This window comes from Nanorana parkeri, unplaced genomic scaffold (genome assembly GCF_000935625.1).
Source record: "Nanorana parkeri isolate BGI_ZX_2015 unplaced genomic scaffold, ASM93562v1 scaffold689, whole genome shotgun sequence".
Lineage (NCBI taxonomy): Eukaryota > Metazoa > Chordata > Amphibia > Anura > Dicroglossidae > Nanorana > Nanorana parkeri.
The window spans coordinates 566978-586191 of NW_017306957.1; the positions used below are offsets into that span (position 1 = coordinate 566978).

The window sequence follows — 19214 nt, forward strand, 5'->3', positions numbered from 1 at the left end:
GATAATTTCCTCTTTCACCAGGATGGGAAGTGAAGAGAAATCTCCCCAGTGTGGATGCAAACTGCAATAAAATTCTAACAGGGATTTTAATCTTTCAATACCCTAACGGAAACGAAGTATAAGTGACCAGTGTCCAAGTCTGAGGACCTTGAAATCTATCCTAGAGAAAACGGTTCGAGCCGGCATGTGACAATGAAACTGTCACATGCAGGGCCGGATTTGCTCTCACTGCAGCCCCAAGGCTTGGTTCCGCAATGTGCCCCCTCCCCTTTCTTTTTTCATTTTTATATATTTTTTACATTTTTAGCTTGTTGTTTACTTTTTTATTTTTTTAAATTTTCTATCTTATTAATTAAATGTGAAGGTAACTTACCGCCCGGCGCCCAGAACTGTATGTTCCGGCCGTCGGGGGACTCCACACCGCTGCCGCCCCGAGGCATGGCCTCGGTGGCCTTGTGGGGAATCCGGGCCTGGTCACACGTCGGCTGGGCTCAATAGATTGGGAAGTGAGCAAACACATACCGTCGCTCACTTCTCAATAATCTCCCTGCAGAGAGCGGTGACTGTCAGCCACCACTCCCCGCAGGGATTCCCCCCTCCCCTTTCCGATCCTCCAGCACTGACGGAGGGGGCGGGCACAGCTGGCTCTGCCTCTAGATAGGCCGAACCAGCTGTCATTCACGCAGCTGGGTGGATCTCGACAGCATTGTCAGGATCCGTCCCGGTTGCGGCGGTCTCAGTATACCACGAGCTGTTGCTCATGATATACTGAGTTTTGGGTCACGGGAGGAGGTTAGTATATGTCCTCCTGTGACCCTTAAGAGAACTATGGGGAAAAACACTTACCCTATAGTTCTCTTTTAAGGCTCCATTCACACAGGAGCGGTTGTTCGGGCGTATTCGGCTGTGCGAATCCGCACGGAACCGCTCTAAACATAAAAAACAATGCACTTTAATGTGCATTGTTCAGACTTTTGCGGCGGCTGCGTGGTACAAAACCGGACGTCCCGCAAAATAGTACAAGCGCAATTTCAAGGGCGGATTCCACATGTTCGCGGCTATAGTAATAGCCACAAACGAGTGGAATCTGTGCAGTTGTAAAGATTTTAGCGTTTGGGTGCAGTTTGCGTGCAGTGCGGGACATGCAAACGCTATATGTGAATGGAGGCTGAGGCCTTGTTCACACCGAGCGCGTTCCAGGAGCAGAGCAGAGCAGTTACAGACCGGAGCAAAACTGCGTCCAATGTATTCCAATGATATTTTTAGCTCCAGTTCACATCGCAGCATTCCGTTCCACAGCAGGTAAAAAACTGCAGCAGGCCCTATTTTACCTGCTCTGGAACACATGCAAACGCATCAAAAACGCCCCGTAACGCATCAAAAACGCGGCACAACCCACTGCACTGCGTGTGCAGAAACTCATGCAGATCTGCTCTGCATTTGGTGTGAACAAGGCCTAAGAGTTGAGAGTAATCCTTGGGAGATGTTAAAAGTAATCCTTTCTGACCACAAACCCTCTCGCCCTCCACTTACCTGAATCGAGAGGTTCTTCTCACCGCAGGCTTCTTTACAATTGTGAATTTGGTGCGGCTATCCATGGTGCCGCAAACACAGCTACGTCATCTAGTCACAGATCCTTTGACTGGAACTGTGAATAGAGAAACTCAGCCACTGCGACAGAGGGACTTGTAGTTCTCAAAGGAACACAAGTGTGGTGACATCACTGCACTTATGGTCCATTGACACTTCTTTCCGTTTACGTTACTGCATGTCCGTACCTTGATACGGGCATGGACGGGAGGAAGAGTCTGCAGGAGCCAGAGCATTACACCTGCAATCTGCTGATTGCGGTTGCAAAACTTTACTGGCTCCTATGCAAAAAAATAATGAATGTACTTTTTGTTTTGTTTTATTTCCATTTTAAAGAACAAACCCACCCAGAGCATTTGCATGTACCTTTGATTATTCCACAAGCAATTAACAGAAATGATAAACTGCTGACCTGGTGCTGACTGATGTCTTTTAATTATGTTAATCTTCATTATATCTGATAAGGCTGTTTGTATTGGCTTGGGTTCTAATTAGGTGAAAAGAGGCATTGGAGAGCGATGGCCTGCAGCAACATGAATCAAGCAAACTTTACCTGCAAAATTATTCTGATTGGTTGATTTTATATTAACTCATGCAGCACAGCAGAGGCATTTTTCATTGACGTCTTTACAGAGAACCTTTCACTGTTTAGTCCCACGAAGGTGACAGTATAATGCCCCAGTTATACACCAGTCGTTTTGGGTGGAGGTCAATTTACCTACCAGCATGGCTTGTTGTGGAAGAAAACCAGAGAAACACACAGGAAACATAAAAACTCCAAACTAAGGATAGGCCCCCTCAGCACTCCAGCTGTGCTGAAACTACAAGTCCCATCTTGCTTCTGCTTCTGGGAATCATACCTGTGGCTGTCAGTCTTGCAATGCCTAATGGAACTTGTAGTTCCACAATAGCTGGAGTGCTTAGGTTGCATACCCCTGCTCTAAACAGTCCCTTTGGTGGGAAATGAACACAGGATCCCAGTGCTCCTCATGGGTTATTTGTAAAAAAATAAGTCAAGGCAACTGGACTTGCTGTATTTTTCTTGAAGACTTTTCACTAGTCATCCAATAAGCTTTCTCAATTCAGAATGACTTGTACAAAAAATTCTCTGAGAATCATGGGTTACTATTACTCATGAGTTACTATTCACCTGCCTGATTAAAGGATCAAACCACCCTAAAGTCATATTTCAACGGTAGGAGGAGTCTATAACCACCCTAAAGTCAGATTTCAACGGTAGGAGGAGTCTATAGGCCCTGTTTGATGTGATCCCTCTACTATTTCTGAATTTGCTATAATATAAATGAAATAATCCAGCAGGGATGATGAGATCCCCATAATGGGCACAGCAGGCATGCAAACATGGGAACTCAGCTGAGAGACCTTATTAGCTAATCTCTAGGAAGTATATAGTTTTAGCCATAGACAGTAGATGTTTCCACGGGTGGGGGGACCTAGATCTGCCCCTCCTCTGCAGCAGGACACACATGGTTAACACCTTCTTCCCCCTCTTCTTTAAAAAGTGAATTTCCATTTTAGATAATAATATCTGACGGTATAAGCCAATTGGGAGAGCCAGTTCCAGCAAGTGACTGGCATTCTATTGATCCACATTCCTGCCTGCTACTGACAATCTAACCTGACAAACAAGTCGGTTGTCATTCCAGACTGCTGTGTCCCGAGCACTTGTCCCACACATTGACGGGAGCCTGGTTTAGAGCCCCATCATCGGGGGCCCCATCTATAGATGCAAACTGTGAAGGGGAATGAGGCATTCTGGGCTGTGTGAAGGTGGGTGAAACAAACACTAATCAGTGTTACAGAAGTCAAAATATATTCAACCACTTCTTCCCTTTCTTCAGTGGGGTGCCTCACCAGGTGTGCATCATATCCAAAATCTAGTGAGTCAAATCTGTTCATTTACAGCCACCTTTTTGTCTTCCGCAATCGGATTTCAAATTTTTTTGATACCATCAATTTCCATTGCAGATCTCAACCTGATTGGTAGCTGTGGAGCAAATACGAGCAGTTTTTTTAGAGAGAACTATCTGTAGTGCCGTATTGCAACCAATCAGGGGCATGCATTTAAACATTAACATTTTCTTGTTTTACTGCTACTAACCAGGCTGAGGATATTGTGACATATTTGTAAATTTGCTTATAAAAGGAATAACTGTGTTTCTTTTTATATGTGTCAAGCTGCAGGGATTGTAGTCCACATACTTGATTTCTCTCATTAGTCCCTGATGAAGGGTGTGTGTTTTGGACCCCTGAAACGCATTGCCTACTCTTCTTGAATGTCCCCAGCCTTAATGGAATACATTTGCATCAGGACTAGTTTAATTGGTGTGATGCTTGAGTTCCTACATCTACTGAGCTCCTCCACCTTAGCATACCTGAGCTGAGACAGATGAGTAAAAAACTGCAATGATAATTTCACTATGTAGCAAAGGTACAGGACACAGATATATAGGGGTTCTATTTTTAAAGAAGTGAATGTTACTTCCACCAAACATTCTCTGGTGGAGAATCAGTCAATGCTATTTATAACATATGCGGCTGAAAGATTCACCTGCAGAGAATGTGTGCTGAATGCCAGATTTGTAGTGTATGAGGGTGTCGGGTACCAGGGAAATATCAGCTTGCATAGCATTTTATAAAATGAAGGTATATTAGTGTTAATTTAGTTGTACAAGATGTCCCTTAAAGCAATAAAGCTTTAAGGGAAGACACTAGGGCTGCTATTGCCAATCCTCTTATAAAGAGGCTTGGTTTATTGGTTTATTGCTTGTACAGTGACCAGCTGGGTTCAGTAAGCCATATGTATAAGTCAGACATCTTTATTGTCATGCTTGTTCCAGGTTAGGCACTCAATGTATTGTAAAGGGTACATATGACAGAATTTGCAAAGTGAGAACTAGTAATGGCAGCCTTTGTGCCTCTCAGGTTAGGTTTCCTTCAAGGTAACTCAAAGTGCACCTAGAGCATGCTAAAGTGGCTTCATTGACCGCACTACTCAACTGTTTCTGCAGCTTGATGAATTAAAGGAGAATTATGGGGAGAGTGAAATAGACTCTTCCCCCTAATTAGAGCTGAACTGAAGCTGTCGCATGTCGGCTCCATATATCTAGAACGGATCTGCGATCACATACCACTGATCGTTCATTTCCCGATCTTTTCTCTGCAGGGATTCCCCCCCCTCTCGGTTCTTCTAGCGCTGACTGGATGGACGGACAGGGAAGGGGCAGACACAGCTGACTCTGCCTCTAGAGAGGCAGAGCCAGATGTCAACCAGACAGCGGGGTGGATCCTGACAATATTGTCGGGATCTTTCCCGGCCGCAGTGCGGCTTTGCGTTGTCAGCATATAGCGGGCAATAGCCTGCTATATGCTGAGTTTTGGGTCACAAGGAGGACAAAGTAAATGTGCTCCTGTAACCCTAAAGAGAACTATGGCCAAAAAAGGTTGGGCCATAGTTCTCTTAAGATCTCAGCGAGTTATAGAAGAAGGAACTCAAAATTCAGCTTTAGTTACTCAGAGCTTTTTTGTTGTTGGCTCCAGTGATCTTCCATATTTTACCTCCTCTCCATTATAAATCAATATCCTGTTTTTTAATTAGATCAAAGTTCTTTCTAAAGAATGTTGACGTTTAGGCTGCAGGGTACAATGAACGGCCGCACTATGAAGCGTCTCAGGGTGGAGCGTAGATCAGTTTGCTTCTCCTCGAGGCCATAAAGAGTTTGTGCTGCAGTTGTTTGTCAAGTTCTCCACTGATCCATCTCCATACGTTACTGGTAACGCAAACACAGATAACATTCTACTTCTGTCCTCTGCAGAGGAAACAGGTACGGGGTAAGATTGCTCCACTTCTGTCTCAGTACTAACCTTAACAACTCTTGGAATGATATGAAACATAATACTAATCTGCTTTAATCAATTCTGAACAGACAAGAAACTTACAAAAGAAGTGTAAATATAATGGAGACTATGCTGTATTCTGAAAGTGCTAACTGCCTGTATGTCACACTGATTTTCTTTTCCATTATATTCTTACCAAATTAATAACCTCATGTTTTATTTCATTTTATTTTTCTTTCTCTAGACCCAAGCAAGATGGCACACAGCCGCCAGTGTATTATCCCCTCTCCTACAATGCTAGGCCATACTGGAAACTCTGATCCTACTCCAGAAGATGCACGGAGGACCCAGGATTCAGACTTCTTTCCATCCATCAGCTTGGCTGTTGTTCTGCTTCTCATTTTCATCTCTGTCCTTCCAGTTTTGTTCCAGCCAAATAAAGGTTACATCACCATCAAAAAACTCTCTGATGTTAATGGTAGAGCTGTCCAATTCCATCCTCTGCTCTATGGGCAGCCGCTGTCTACTCAGCTGATGGTAGGAAGATTAATCAAAAATGGGGATAAGGGAATGACGGTATTAGCAGTGGCTGAAGATGCTTTCCAGACACTAAAGTGCTTCTCCATCAACCTCATGGCAGTTCTTTCAAATCAAGCTCAACCTTTCATTAAACAAGTTGGGGAGCACAAGCCTTCTGAAGCCACCTGGAGTCACCACATCACCAGAATTCCAAAAGTCTTCTCTGTAGCAGTAATAACTTGGACAAAGGGGCATATACCCCATGGAGTTATCGTGGGTCCTCCAAGCCAGGTGACAGGAAATTTTCACCTAATGGAGATAAAGCCTCAGACATCCCCAGCAGGCGAGCAGTTGACTGTATTAAGGGAGTCTTTAAGCATAGCCATTGAGCTACTACATCATCTCCACCAACTGAAACCCATCTCAAACACCTTTGAGGTCAGAAACTCTACGAGACAACAGTTTGGGGTCATCAAAATTAAAGGAGATCCTTACTTGGAAAGCGGGCTTGTATGTTAGCCTTTGACTTTTCACAAAAATGTTTAACAAGCTATTATAAGTGTTGTCAAAATGGGACAGCTGCAATAGTGTCTTCAATGTGAGAATGGAGTTCATGGGGAGAGTTCAAAGTGGTTCTCCAAAAAGCGTTGACCAATTCTATACTCTCATTGGGGAGGGGAGATCAGATCACTAAAGGAAGCATCTCATCAGAGAAACATAGGAGCTGCTATCGTTGACCTTCTAAAATGCTGGTTGCCTGGTTGTCTCTGGCGTTTATATCTTCTAAATCAATAATCTGGGACAAGTATGTAGCCAGTAAAGACAGAACTCCTGGTCCTGCATACTTGTTCTGGGGCACTGACTGAATGTATTGAAGGCAAAGAATCAGCTAGAAATCCACAAAACTAATTTTCAGACAGCTTTTATATTTGTCTCAGGACAGGCTTACAATAAAAGAGTCTTCAATAATGGTCTTCTGAAAAGAATCAGGGAGCCAATTAATCAACTCTAACAACCTATAGGAATTGTATCTCTTTGTTTACTTTGCACAGGCAGATTAAAGTGGATGTATACTCTATTCAATGTTTCTTTACATTATGAATGTAAAAGAGATAGGTAACACATTTTTCAAATCCTCCCTTTAAGTATAATTTTTAGTTATATGTATACGCCAGGGCAGCCATAATTGCTCTACGTATGCAGCCCTGCTTCTTGCTTATGTGATACACAATGGATGTCCTTTACTGCTTCTTCCCACAATGCAAGTCTATATGCAGGGCCAGATTTCCCACAAGGCCAACCAAGGCCCGGCTATGGGGCAGCAGGGAGTAGAGGGGCAGCAGGGGTGCAGAATGCCTATCTCCCGATGCCCAGGACATGCAGTTCCGTGCGCTGGGCGGGTAGTTGTGTTATACATTTAGCCCTCCTCCTTTGAGTAAGGATCAGTTGTATGCAGCCTGTAAGTCTGCCATTCTCCATGGGGCGGGTTTGGTGGGTAGGGGGGCGCATTGAGAAACCTGGCCTTGGGGCGGCAGAGAGAGTAAATCCAGGACTGTCTATATGTCAGCAAACACACTAGAAGCAATGCACTCCCTTTTCTGATATCATATCTCAACAGTTGTTAAAGCCGACTTTGTTCTTAAAGCTGAACTCTGGGGATAAAAGACGCAAATAAATGAAGCTCTGTATTCAATAATCTAATTTTTTCCATGCAAGCGGTGTAATTACCTGAATTTGACTTGGTTTCAGCCTCATGCATTCCCTGTCCAGTCCAGGCTGGGGTGAGTCCAGAATGACCTGGGCTCAGAGGAAGTGATTTTGAATGATGCTGGCCATCAGAGTGAGGACATCTAGCAGGAGAAAAAATGTACTGTGAGAGAAATGTCTAGATTGAATGTGAATACTGCTGGTTTTGTTATTTTATCTTTTAATGAGCTATTCATTTTTATTTTATTTTTTTACTAAAGTTTTGCTTCAAAGGCAAGGTCACTTATTAAATACCTGCATTAACCTGCACCTGTGGACCTAAATAAACCATGATGAAAAATATATACTCTACCCCCGTTATGATCCTTTTTGTGGGATTCTCGGTATTCTGACTATCCCATATCTTGTGCGAAGACACTCAAGTGCAAGGGCGTCTTCTCATAAAATGTGGGATCTTTGATGCCACCTTCATGCTAAGCTTAGGCACCTCAAGTGGAAGCCAGGGATGAGATGCATTTAATTTCGAACTTTTCTTCCACAGATGTTTTTTCTGCTTTATTGCCATCATTTTAGATGGAGGGAGGCCTAATGTTATAAGCAGACCCTGTCTTTTAGTGCACGGTCCACTTTAAGCAATTATATAGAATCATTGTGGTGATAATATGCAAGAACAACATTATGTAAGCTCAAATAAGTGAAAATTACATTAAAACAATGACTTAAAAAGGTAAATACTGCAATAAAAACTCAAAATACCCACTTATGGAAAATGCACCATTCTTTAAAGCCTATCTACAGGGGAGAAAAACTACCCTTGGAGTGGGCCTACCCCTGCACTGCAAGAGTTAACTGCTTGTTTATGTCTAAGGGCATTGTGTAAAGGACAAGCTGGCCATAGACCTATAGATTTTTTTTCTATCAGCCTATGGGCAGATGTAAAAAGTGCAACAGATTCCTCCATCTGCGATAACTGTGTGGATGGAGGAATCTCCCACTGGGCCAAGCTTCAGTATCTTGCTAGTCGGCCCCGTTGGCTGTCAAAATACCTGAACAATCTGATTGGATGCAGGCATTGTTCCGGTATTTTGACAGCCAGCGGGGCCGACTAGCAAGATACTGAAGCTTGGTCCAGCGGGAGATTCCTCATCCACACAGTTATCGTAGATGGAAGAATTTTTTGCACTTTCCATCTGACCACAGGCTGATAGAAAAAAAAGATCTATAGAAAATCTATAGGTGTATGGCCAGCTTTACTTGCCTGATCCCCACTCCCCGGCAGTTGGTGCTCGCCTCTCTCCCCCACCCTCTGGTTTGTGCAATGTCCATCAACATCCTTGCATATAATGCACGGCTATTGGCCCAGCATTTAGATGTGATGATATCAGTAGACCTCCAACCCTTGGAACGCAGGGGGAAAGAGGCTGTGGGTGTCGGTCTTGGAGCCTGCAGGATGAGGTAAGTCAAAGTCCCTTTGGGGCCTATTCACACTGGATCCGTTTTTCAACTGATGCTAACGGAAGTGCACCAAAAAATGAATGGTTGTGAATGTGGCTAGTTTACACGGCTCCATTATGTTGTTTCTCCTTGCCTCCCGTTCCAATGACCAATGTAAAATTGTATGATTTCCCATCACTTCCTTTTCCAGTGGCTATGGTCAGAAGGACAAAGAAATTAGATTCTTCCAAGCAGGGGTAGAGACAACAGTAAAAATCTGAGAAGGGTTCTAACCCTTCCACACTCCAATTTTTTTTATTAAAATGAAAACTTTAAATTTCTGGCTGCACATATGCTTTAACTACACAGAAAACACAAAGTTCCCCAGCACTGAACAATGTCAGCTGGCAAAAACAATAAAACCGACTTTTATGTAAACAAATACAGATTTTATTAGCCTTTCCAAGTTGACATGGCCGGCAGTCACGCTAACTAATAAATGTCTATATAAAGAAAATACTCAAAACTCACAGTAAATTCAAACAAAAAAACTTCAGACGTATAACTTTTTACTAAAAACGCTGTGCTACCTTCCTAAGTTCCTATTTATTGCATTTTATACTGGATGCATGTATTGTTGAATTTCCTGCTTTTTTGTTGTGGGCATGGAAGCTGGGGCATTTATGTGCCACTGCCAGATTGTGTGCATTATTTGCACTCATGTAGCTTTCACATTTTTACATAGGTATTGATAGGTATGCAACCTCCAATTTGAAATCTATAAATTAGATGGGTCCTGCTTGGTGATTGTAAGGTTGGTCCCTGGGAACTACTTTGTCATTTCTGCACTCGGTCAATACCTTTTCCACTGGATGATCCAGCATCCCAATTTCTTCCCCTTCTCCCTCCCACCTATGAGCCATTGCCCTGAAATAGTGGTGATCCTGCTTCTTCTCTGTGATAACGCACAAACACAGAGAACTTAGAGACAAGAATATGACCCAGGAATATACTGACAAATTGCCGTAGCAGAAGTGGTGTCACCTGCTTGCCTGGTAAATGCTAATCCATGGTGACAGCCTATAGGTTATCTGTGAACAGGGAGAATAATTACACAAAATTTGAACTATACCAGCCAGGTATTCACTTAAGCCTTTGATACCTTTTTGATATTAGGTCTACTAATACATTACAAGCCACTTATATTCAACTTCTCACCACTACTAGTGTTCATGCCTGAGTTTGGCCACTAGGTGGCGATACTGTACTGTGCAATGTTTAAATAAACAGTGTACCAGTGATGTTCATCCAACACTCATGTTTAATATGTCTCCTGGCTGAGCTCAGGGTATGCACAAATGATAGCAGAGGTTAACAAACGGATACACTGTGCATCACCTTTGAAGACTGCGTGTCTATATGCTTTAAAATATCTCTGCGGCGTTCTGTACTGTGTATTGAGCGCCATTAGTTACACAAAAGTTCAGTTTATTTATTAAACGTTACACTTTTTGTCTACAGCCCCAGTACATTATTATTTTTTTTATAAAACTTGCGATCTGTGAGAGAGAGAGAGACTTTCTTTTTTAGCCTTATATTTGTTATATATCTAGTGATCTGAGAAGCAACTGATAGTAAAACAATGATCTACTCATTAATATTGTCTTGAATTGTCTTGTAATTGTAATGTCTTCCTTATATTGTAAAGCGCTGCGCAAACCGTTGGCGCTATATAAATCCTGTATAATAATAATAATAATAATAATTGGTCAGTGGTCTTCAGTTAAAAAAAAGTAACTTCACACATTGGGGGAATTTATCAAAACTGGAGCAGACAAAATCTAGAGCAGTTGCCCATGGCAACCAATCAGCATCTCTCTTCAGTTTGCTAAGTTAAGATTTGAAAACGAGAGATAGAAGCTGATTGGGTGCGGAGCAAATCTGCTCCAGAATTTGTCTGCTCCAGTTTTCATAAATTCCCACGTATTGCACCTAAAGATAATTCTTTTGAATAAATTAGGGAAAGTGGATTCTATCCCAAATTAAAAATAAATGTTTAAAACGCATAGTCTAGGTTAAAAAAAATGCACACATATCAATAAGAGAAAAATGTGCTAATAATTTTTTTATTGTTATTCATTTTTTGCATTTGAGCCTGCAAAGCATTGCAATGATGATAATCGGATTGCGGGTGCAATGTCTCCTGCAGACTCTTCCTCCCAGCCCCTGTCCATACCGAGGTAAATACTTTTTTAGTACATAGCACCTGCAGCTTCCTGGTGGAGGGAAATGCGCCGGTATTTACATTATACGGGCTCTTCTGTCTGTGCGCATGGGCCCATAATGGATAAAGCATGGAGAAATGTGCATGTATTGCATATATATGTACTGTGTTTTATTATTATTATTATTATTATGACTTGACAAATTTAAAAAACTACATATCCTTCTTTGAAAACATGAACGTACATTTACTTCAACACTAGGTGGCTCCATTGTTCTGTAGGGGTGGCCCCACTAAGGAAACATTAATTATGACAATACAGAGGAGGCTAGACTGTAGTAAATCAGCGATCTCTACCCAGCAGACTGACTTCTTGCCCATTAGTGCCATTTATCTTGTAATTTATGAGGCTGGTGAAGATTTGAAAACCAAAGCCCAGTTCCAGATCCAGACTAATAAAGAGCTGAGCAGCAGGCATGGCTCACAATCTGCAATGTGATTCAGCCAGGTGCAGTACGTGCCGTGCGTGACATGTCCGCAAAGAATGGTAATATGATAAATGGGCAATTTCCTGGGCAAAAAATGCACGTAACACCACACAGTCACCTGTCTGCGACAATATGCTTTGGGATTTTTCTATTTAGGGAAATACGGTCTAATAAAAACTCATACCATTTCTTCGTGCTGAAGCCATTTTGCCGCTTTCGCTGCCTCATATTAAGCATTAGTAACTTTTTATTCTCTGTGTCATCTATCTAGATTTTTTTGTGACACTAAGATATGGACAGAGACAATAGGTAAAAAATTTTTTTGCAAATGACCCCCCCAAGTAAACCTTTAATGTAAAGCCAGGGACATGTTACTTTACATAATGAGTACACTGCTTCCACTGTTTGATGAAGTCATCAGCAGGACACATCTTATATATAACATTTCAGGATCTTGCAGGACCCCTTCATAAGACGTGTAATAAGTGCAATTACAAAGATTTATTTAAAGGAAGCATCCACCAATAGAAAGGCACCCTACCAGGTACTCTGGCATTACTGTGGCATCAAAATCCTTACTGGAACTAGATTATCAATACCCCTGGTATACATTTCTCACTGTGAAAGGGAAAGGCATCTCTCTAGAACCAGAACAATGGTCACAAATCTGGGGTACCACTTCACTTGGTTCCCTGAACGTTGCTTTCAACAAATGGGATGCACCTTGATCCTCTGCTTCAGGGGTTGTGAAGTGGTTGGTACTTGCATGCATATCCGGTGGAATATTCCTAGGATCACAAGATTCTGAATTAGGGTTTATCAACTAGTTTACATGGTTTTAGGCAAAAGCATCCCCAAGAACCCATACAAGGCCCTGATCAACCTCGATGTTAGCTGTATTAAAAATCAGTTCAAGCTCTTGACCTTAATTTTTACTGCGACCAAGGCCACAGAATGGTGGGTTTGAATAGTGGCATGCTACTTGGTTAATTATAAACTTACAGCCATTCTGCAGGACAAGATTACCAAATTTACAAGGGTTTGGACTCTGTGGATGTTGTATTATCTTCTGAAAGCTCCAAATGACATTTTATGGACCAAGGTCAATGCAGGGGGTAGGGCTTCGGCCTTGGTGGCGTCTGTATTGGCATGCCTCCCGTTTCTTGCAGACCTTCCCTTCCACACTCTCCTGAATCCCCCCTCCCCATCCCCTCTTTCCTTACTATATTCCATGAACCCCTTTCCTCCTCAACCTCCTTCTGCTTTTCTTTTTCTATAAGTTTTGGATCCATAGGGGTCCCCCTGATTCAGAGATCCTCCCTGACTGACCCTCCTGTTTATACACAGACCACACCAATGTGGGCACACGCCTATATTGCACTGCACTTACGGAAGTGGGCGTCCACCCATTTCCACTACATTTCCCAATGAAGGGAAGTAACCCCCATTGCGAGTAACCCCCGAGTAACCCCCATTGCTGTATGCTAGTCCATTTGCCTAGGTACAATGATCTTTATGCCTGTAAAGAACCACAAGGATGCCCGATGTTGTATGTGATATATGGTAATGCAGACAAAAATGAATTCATAGTTGGTTGGATATTGGCACCATTACCATTTGCACAGAAATAAATTACAGGGAATATGGCAATTCTTGTTTTTCCATCCAGTAGGATTATGATATCCTGATGACAGGGTATCTGGAAGTGACTTTTCAATGGTGGATGTCCTCTTTAAATAAATGTTTGTTATTGCACTTAACACACATGTCTGATATGGGGCTCCTGCAAGGCCCAGACATATAGGAGGGGAATTTATCAAAACTGGAGCAGAGACTGGAGAAGTTGCCCATGGTAACCAATCAGCTTTTCTCTTCAGTTTGTTGAGTTAAAGGAGAACTATGAGGTGAGTGAAAATCACTCATCCTCATAGTTCGAGCCGACGTGTGACAATGAAACTGTCACACGTTGGCTCTATTGATAGGGAAGTGAGTGAACACATACCGTCGCTCGCTCACTTCTCGATCATCTCCCTGCAGGGAGTGGTGACTGTCAGTCACCACTCCCTGCAGGGATTCCCCCCTCCCCGCTCCGATCCTTCAGCGCTGACTGGAGGAACGGATGGGTGAGGGGGTGGGTACAGCTGGCTCTGCCTCTAGATAGGCAGAGCCCGCTGTCACTCCCGCAGCTAGGTGGATCTCGACAGTAATGCTGCGGCAGTCTCAGTATACTGCGAGCTGTGGCTCGCGATATACTGACCTTTGGGTCACGGGAGGACGCTAGTATATATACTCCCGTGACCCTTAAGGGTTAGTTCACACCAGAAACTGCATCACAACTGCGTGCGTCTGCGCAGTTGCATTGCGATCCGCTTTGATGCGTTTGTGATGCGTTCAGATGCGTTTTTCTCCTGGATTTCCCTGGGTGATGCCACAATCAATTCTGTTTTTCTTTAATGCGTTCCGGTGCGTTTTGATGTGTTTTGATGCGCTCCGGTGCAGTTAGATGCAGCTAAAATAGGACAAGCTGTACTTTTTCTGACTGCATCTGAACGGACTGCAATGGTGTGAATACAGCACGAGAAAGCCCATAGGAAGGTATTGTGATGTATTTTGGCTGCAGCAGTCAAACTGAACAGACTGCATCACAACTGCATATGGTGTGAACTGGCCCTAAGAGAGCTATGTGGAAAAACACTTACCCCATAGTTCTCTTTTAAGTTTTGAACATGAATGATGAATGCTGATTGGTTGCCATGGGCAACTGCTCCCGAGTCTGTCTGCCCCAGTTTTGATAAATTCACCTCCATGTATATATGATATGGTCTGCTGTTGAACTTTAATAAGTGTTGGATGTTTTAGCGTAATTCAAGGTTTGCTGATGACATATCGTATACATGTTGCGTACAATACCAATTGATGTTTGTTATAGCACCCTAACCAGGACAAGGTTGAGTATAATGTACATTGGGAAAATACAAATCGGCTGCTGAATGACTAAGTGTTCTGTTCTTGCTGGTGACCGATCCCCCTTAATAAAGCAGAACACTTGTAAGATGAATGGCCTCTACGCGTCTGTGGCAGGGCTGCCACGAATGATCCGGTTACTGTGTACAGGGTAGATAGCAATCTGCCATGCATTCCCTCTTGGCTGCTCCCTGTCATTCCGCCTGCTCGTAGCTGAGATGGAGATAAAATTACCAGTCTAAACAGCAGTCTGAATCAGGCCGAGCCCTCATGGCCTCTTCCTGAATCGTACGCTGCGTAGAGCAGGGCGGAAGGGGGGGTGTGCTGTGCCCCCAGGGCTGTTCCCAACCTGCGTCATCGCTCGTCGCAGGTTGTTTAGAGAAAAGGAAAAACATTTTTTTTTTAAAACCTCTTGAAAAGAAAATGTCTTTTCACTGCCAGAAACCCTCTGCCGCTCCTTCCCGGCCCCCTTGCTCTGTCACCCTCTCTGCTCTATCCCTCCCTTGGCTCCCAAACGGTGCCACGAGCCGGGACTGTCACTGAGCATTTCCCTCCTGTGCCAGTGTCTCCTGTGTACTCACCAGTCTACATTCATCACGCAAGAGCCCCTTAAAGAGAACATGGCAGAGAATTGTTGCCATTGCTGAGCTGTCCCTTTGAATCTACTGGTTGCCTGGCTGTCATGTCGACCCTCTGGCTTCAGTACTTTGAGTTGCAGACCCAAAACAAGTATGGCGCTATTTCCTGCTAAGGTACTTGAGTATTAGAGATCCTCTTATCTCTCGTCTCCCAGATGAAGTGGGAAACAACTTACTTTCTGCAGTCTCTAACGATGTGAAACACCCACAAGGCTCTTGGCCACCAGAGACTATATGACCTCAGCTGCGTAGAATTTTAGGAGCAATTGCTCTTTATCAATGGCTGGAAGGAGACACTTTTCCCAATCATCTCCCTGCAGAGGGTGGGGACTGTCAGTTATCTCCCTGCAGGGATTCCCCTCTCTTTATTCATCCAGCACTGACTGCAGGGGTGGGTGGGGGAAAAGGCGGGCACAGCTTGCTCTGCTCCTAGAAAAGCGGATCCATCTGTCAATCAGGCAGTGGGGTGGATCCTGACAATATTGTCGGGCTATATCCTGGCTGCAGTACAGCTCTGCGCTGTCAGCATATTACAGGCAATAGTCCGCTATATACTGAGTTTTGGGTCACAGGAGGACATTAGTAAACGTCCTCTTGTGACCCTAAAGATAACTATAGCCAAAACAGGTTGGCCCATAGTTCTCTTTTAGGGTCTCATACACAGACAGTGGATCCTTGGAGCTGGAATTACAGGTGATTGTGGACAGCTGCAGCTGCTCAGTCTCTACAAAGCAATGACAGGCTGATATCAGCCACAGCTGTGCGCTGGTGTTCAGATGTAATAGCAGGTAATTACCTACAGTTAGGGACAGATGATCGCTCCTACAAGCAAACAGCTTGCGTCCAGGGGTGATCATCAGTCCCTAAGCGCAGGTAATCACTCCATGTGCGAATACATCCTAACACCAGCAGACATCTGTGGCCACTGTCAGCATGGCATTGCTTTGTACAGGCTGAGCGTCTGCAACTGTCTGGAACCAGCAATCATTCCAGCCACATGAAGCCACAGGAGGACCTCCTTTCCCTGTTTGAATGAGGCCCTAAAAGTGAACTTATCTTTTTTAAATGGGGACTTAGTGCAGAGATCTCGCCAATTTAGTTCATGAAGATATAAAAAGGAGGGTAAAACCAGACCATTCCTTCTTAAACAGCAATCTTCCTGTAAGATTATATGTGCATTTACTTGCAAAAGCCCCCCCTATTTAGACATCCAAAAGACCTGCGACTGATGCTGGATGTGATGTCAGCAGCTCTACTCATGTGATTTTCTATAGCAGGAGCAGGCAACCTTGGCACTCCAGCTGTGCGAAAGCTTCAAGTCCCATGAGACATTGCTAGACACTGACAGCCACAGGCATTACCCCCAGAAGCAGAGGATGGAGTGCTGACGTTGCCTACCCCTGCACTATATTATTACCCATTGCTTTTCCTCTAGCTGCTACATGAAAGGTTATGTAAATAGATGAACGGAGGGGCAGAGGAGCTGTGCCAGCGCAGAGAGCATTTAGACACTCCCAGAAGAGAAGAGGGCTATAACATCAAGGAGGGAGTAAGGAGGGAGAGGGAATTTACACTAATTTAGTAGTTACATTTTCTAATAAGCTCAAAGGTATATTGCAAGTGAATAAAATAAATGATGAAAAGAAAAAACGCTGCACGTAAACATGAAATACTTGAATTTCTATGCTTTTACCTGCATTTTTTAAGTTGGTCTCTAAAGCTGATCATACACTATACAATTTGATTCAGGGGCGGAACTACCGCCGGTGCAGCCGGGAGGCCCAACAGACCCAGGCAAGGTAGGACAAGAGGGAGCCGGGGGGTTTGGGGGCGGGACCATCCATCCGCCTACACATCCAAACGGCCAAAGGGCAGTGAGGCTGGAGTGAGGCAGAGCAGCCTGCAGGCCTGCGGTGAGGCAGCGCTGGGGTCTCGGCCGAGAGGGCCCAGCGAGCAGCTTCCTGATCACACAGCCGCCGCCTCTCTCAGCTACATGGTGTTCCCGCCGCAATGAGGAGGAGGTGAGGTGATTGCTTTTATCTTCTGTATGTGCCTAAGTTCTGCGACATGTTTTGTAGTCCTCTATAGCTGATGGAATTATTCTGTATTTCTGTAGAGAGTATTGCTGGGAGTTGTAGTCCCCTATAGCCGTTACCATTCTGCATTTCTGTAGAGACTGAGTAATGCTGGAAGTTGTCGTTCCCTATAGCCGTTACTTTTCTGCACTTCTGTAGAGAGTATTGCTGGGAGTTGTAGTCCCCTATAACCGTTACTATTCTGCAGAGAGTAATGCTGGAAGTTGTAGTCCCCGATAGCCGTTACTTTTCTGCATTTCTGTAGAGAGTAATGTTGGAAGTTGTAGTCCCCTATAACCGTTACTATTCTACCTTTCTGTAGAGAGTAATGCTGGAAGTTGTAGTCCCCTATAGCCGTTACCATTCTACCTTTCTGTAGAGAGTAATGCTGGAAGTTGTAGTCCCCTATAGTCGTTACTTTTCTGCATTTCTGTAGAGAGTAATGCTGGAAGTTGTAGTCCCCTATAGCCGTTACCATTCTACCTTTCTGTAGAGAGTAATGCTGGAAGTTGCAGTCCCCAATAGCCGTTACCATTCTGCGTTTCTGTAGAGGGTATAGTTGGGAGTTGTAGTTCTCTATATGCGTTACCATTCTGCATTTCTTTAGAGAGTATTGCTGGGAGTTGTACTCTATAGCCATTATCATTCTGCATGTCTGTATAAAGTATTGATGGGTGTTGTAGTCCTCTATACAGTAATGCAGAATGGTAACGGCTATAGCTGGGCAGGGGGGGCAAAAAAAATCTTGCACCAGGGCCCATTGTTCCATAGGTCCGCCACTGATTTGATTGTACAATCTGCTTTAGAACTCCTATCAGTTAGGTAGTGCAAGGGCCTGCCAGGTGATTTGTCCTTACATGACTTATCTTTGGTAAGTCTAAAGGTGAGTAGATTGTAAACTCAGATTGTATAGTGTATGGCCAGCTTTACTCTCCAGCATCTACAAATCATTGAAATATCAGATTTTGGTGGATTGACTCTTTCCTTATCAGCTAACCATGTACTGAGATATTATTTATTTACATTCAGTTTGCTATCCACTAAAACCTGAAACTGTGAAGTTGCTTTTTCAGACAGAGTTGCTCCTTATGGCACACGTGCCAGCGCTTGGGAAGCCGAAACAAAAATGCAATCATTGGGTTTTCTGCAGCGATGCATAACTTGACGGTAACTAAGTCGAGACTTTACCACCTGCTCTGTTTTTCCACTTAGAAAAAGTGAAGGACAGAATAATTTACTTCTGCCCAGCCCTGGAGGCCTGGTAGTCTGGAGGTGCCACTAGGAAGGGGAGGCCTCCGCCCGGCTCCTGTCACCTGCCGCCAGCTGCTAAAGCCATTTGGACGCCAGGCTCTCCCGGGGATGGCAGAGACTCTCCAGGTTTTAGATCGGAGCACCGCTGGAAAAGCTGCTCTGTGTGTCGATCTGTTCCTCAGCCTCCCCCGGCACCTTCGCTGCGGTTTTACGAAAACATATCGCTTCCTCGATTTAATATGGCCCAATTATGGCTTTGTGCTGTTAACATCATCATCATCGGGGCTTCCAAGAAAGGCCTTAGTAAAATAAACCAACGTAGAGGAGAGAGATCCAGACCGCTGTGCGGGTGCCGGTATAAGTGTAGTGTGACCACCAAGTACCAGGTGGGAGGAGGGCAGGGGATGGAGGAGGGGGTATGGAGGGAGGATCAGCTCCCTACCTTAGCTCTGGAAGATGGAAAATT

General features: G+C 44.0%; 1 protein-coding gene across 2 annotated transcripts; it reads left to right on the plus strand.

The window, feature by feature from the left end:
- The first annotated feature begins 3296 nt into the window (after nucleotides 1-3296).
- LOC108792843 lies at nucleotides 3297-6526 on the plus strand. Of its 2 annotated transcripts, none has more exons than XM_018563716.1 (2): nucleotides 3297-3381; nucleotides 5693-6526. In XM_018563716.1, exons 1-2 carry the CDS (start codon nucleotides 3357-3359, stop codon nucleotides 6484-6486), a joined length of 819 nt encoding a protein of 272 aa, XP_018419218.1. In that variant the 5' UTR covers nucleotides 3297-3356; the 3' UTR covers nucleotides 6487-6526. The 2 variants fall into 2 exon arrangements, with proteins under 2 accessions (XP_018419218.1, XP_018419219.1); XM_018563717.1 differs by having other exon boundaries at nucleotides 3331-3385.
- The last annotated feature ends 12688 nt before the right edge of the window (nucleotides 6527-19214 follow it).

Excerpts from the sequence above, each read along its gene's own strand:
- LOC108792843 (XM_018563716.1), top strand. The coding sequence starts at position 3,357 with ATGAGGCATTCTGGGCTGTGTGAAG. Across the intron at positions 3,382-5,692 it reads GCATTCTGGGCTGTGTGAAG|ACCCAAGCAAGATGGCACAC; the intron begins GTGGGTGAAACA and ends TTCTTTCTCTAG.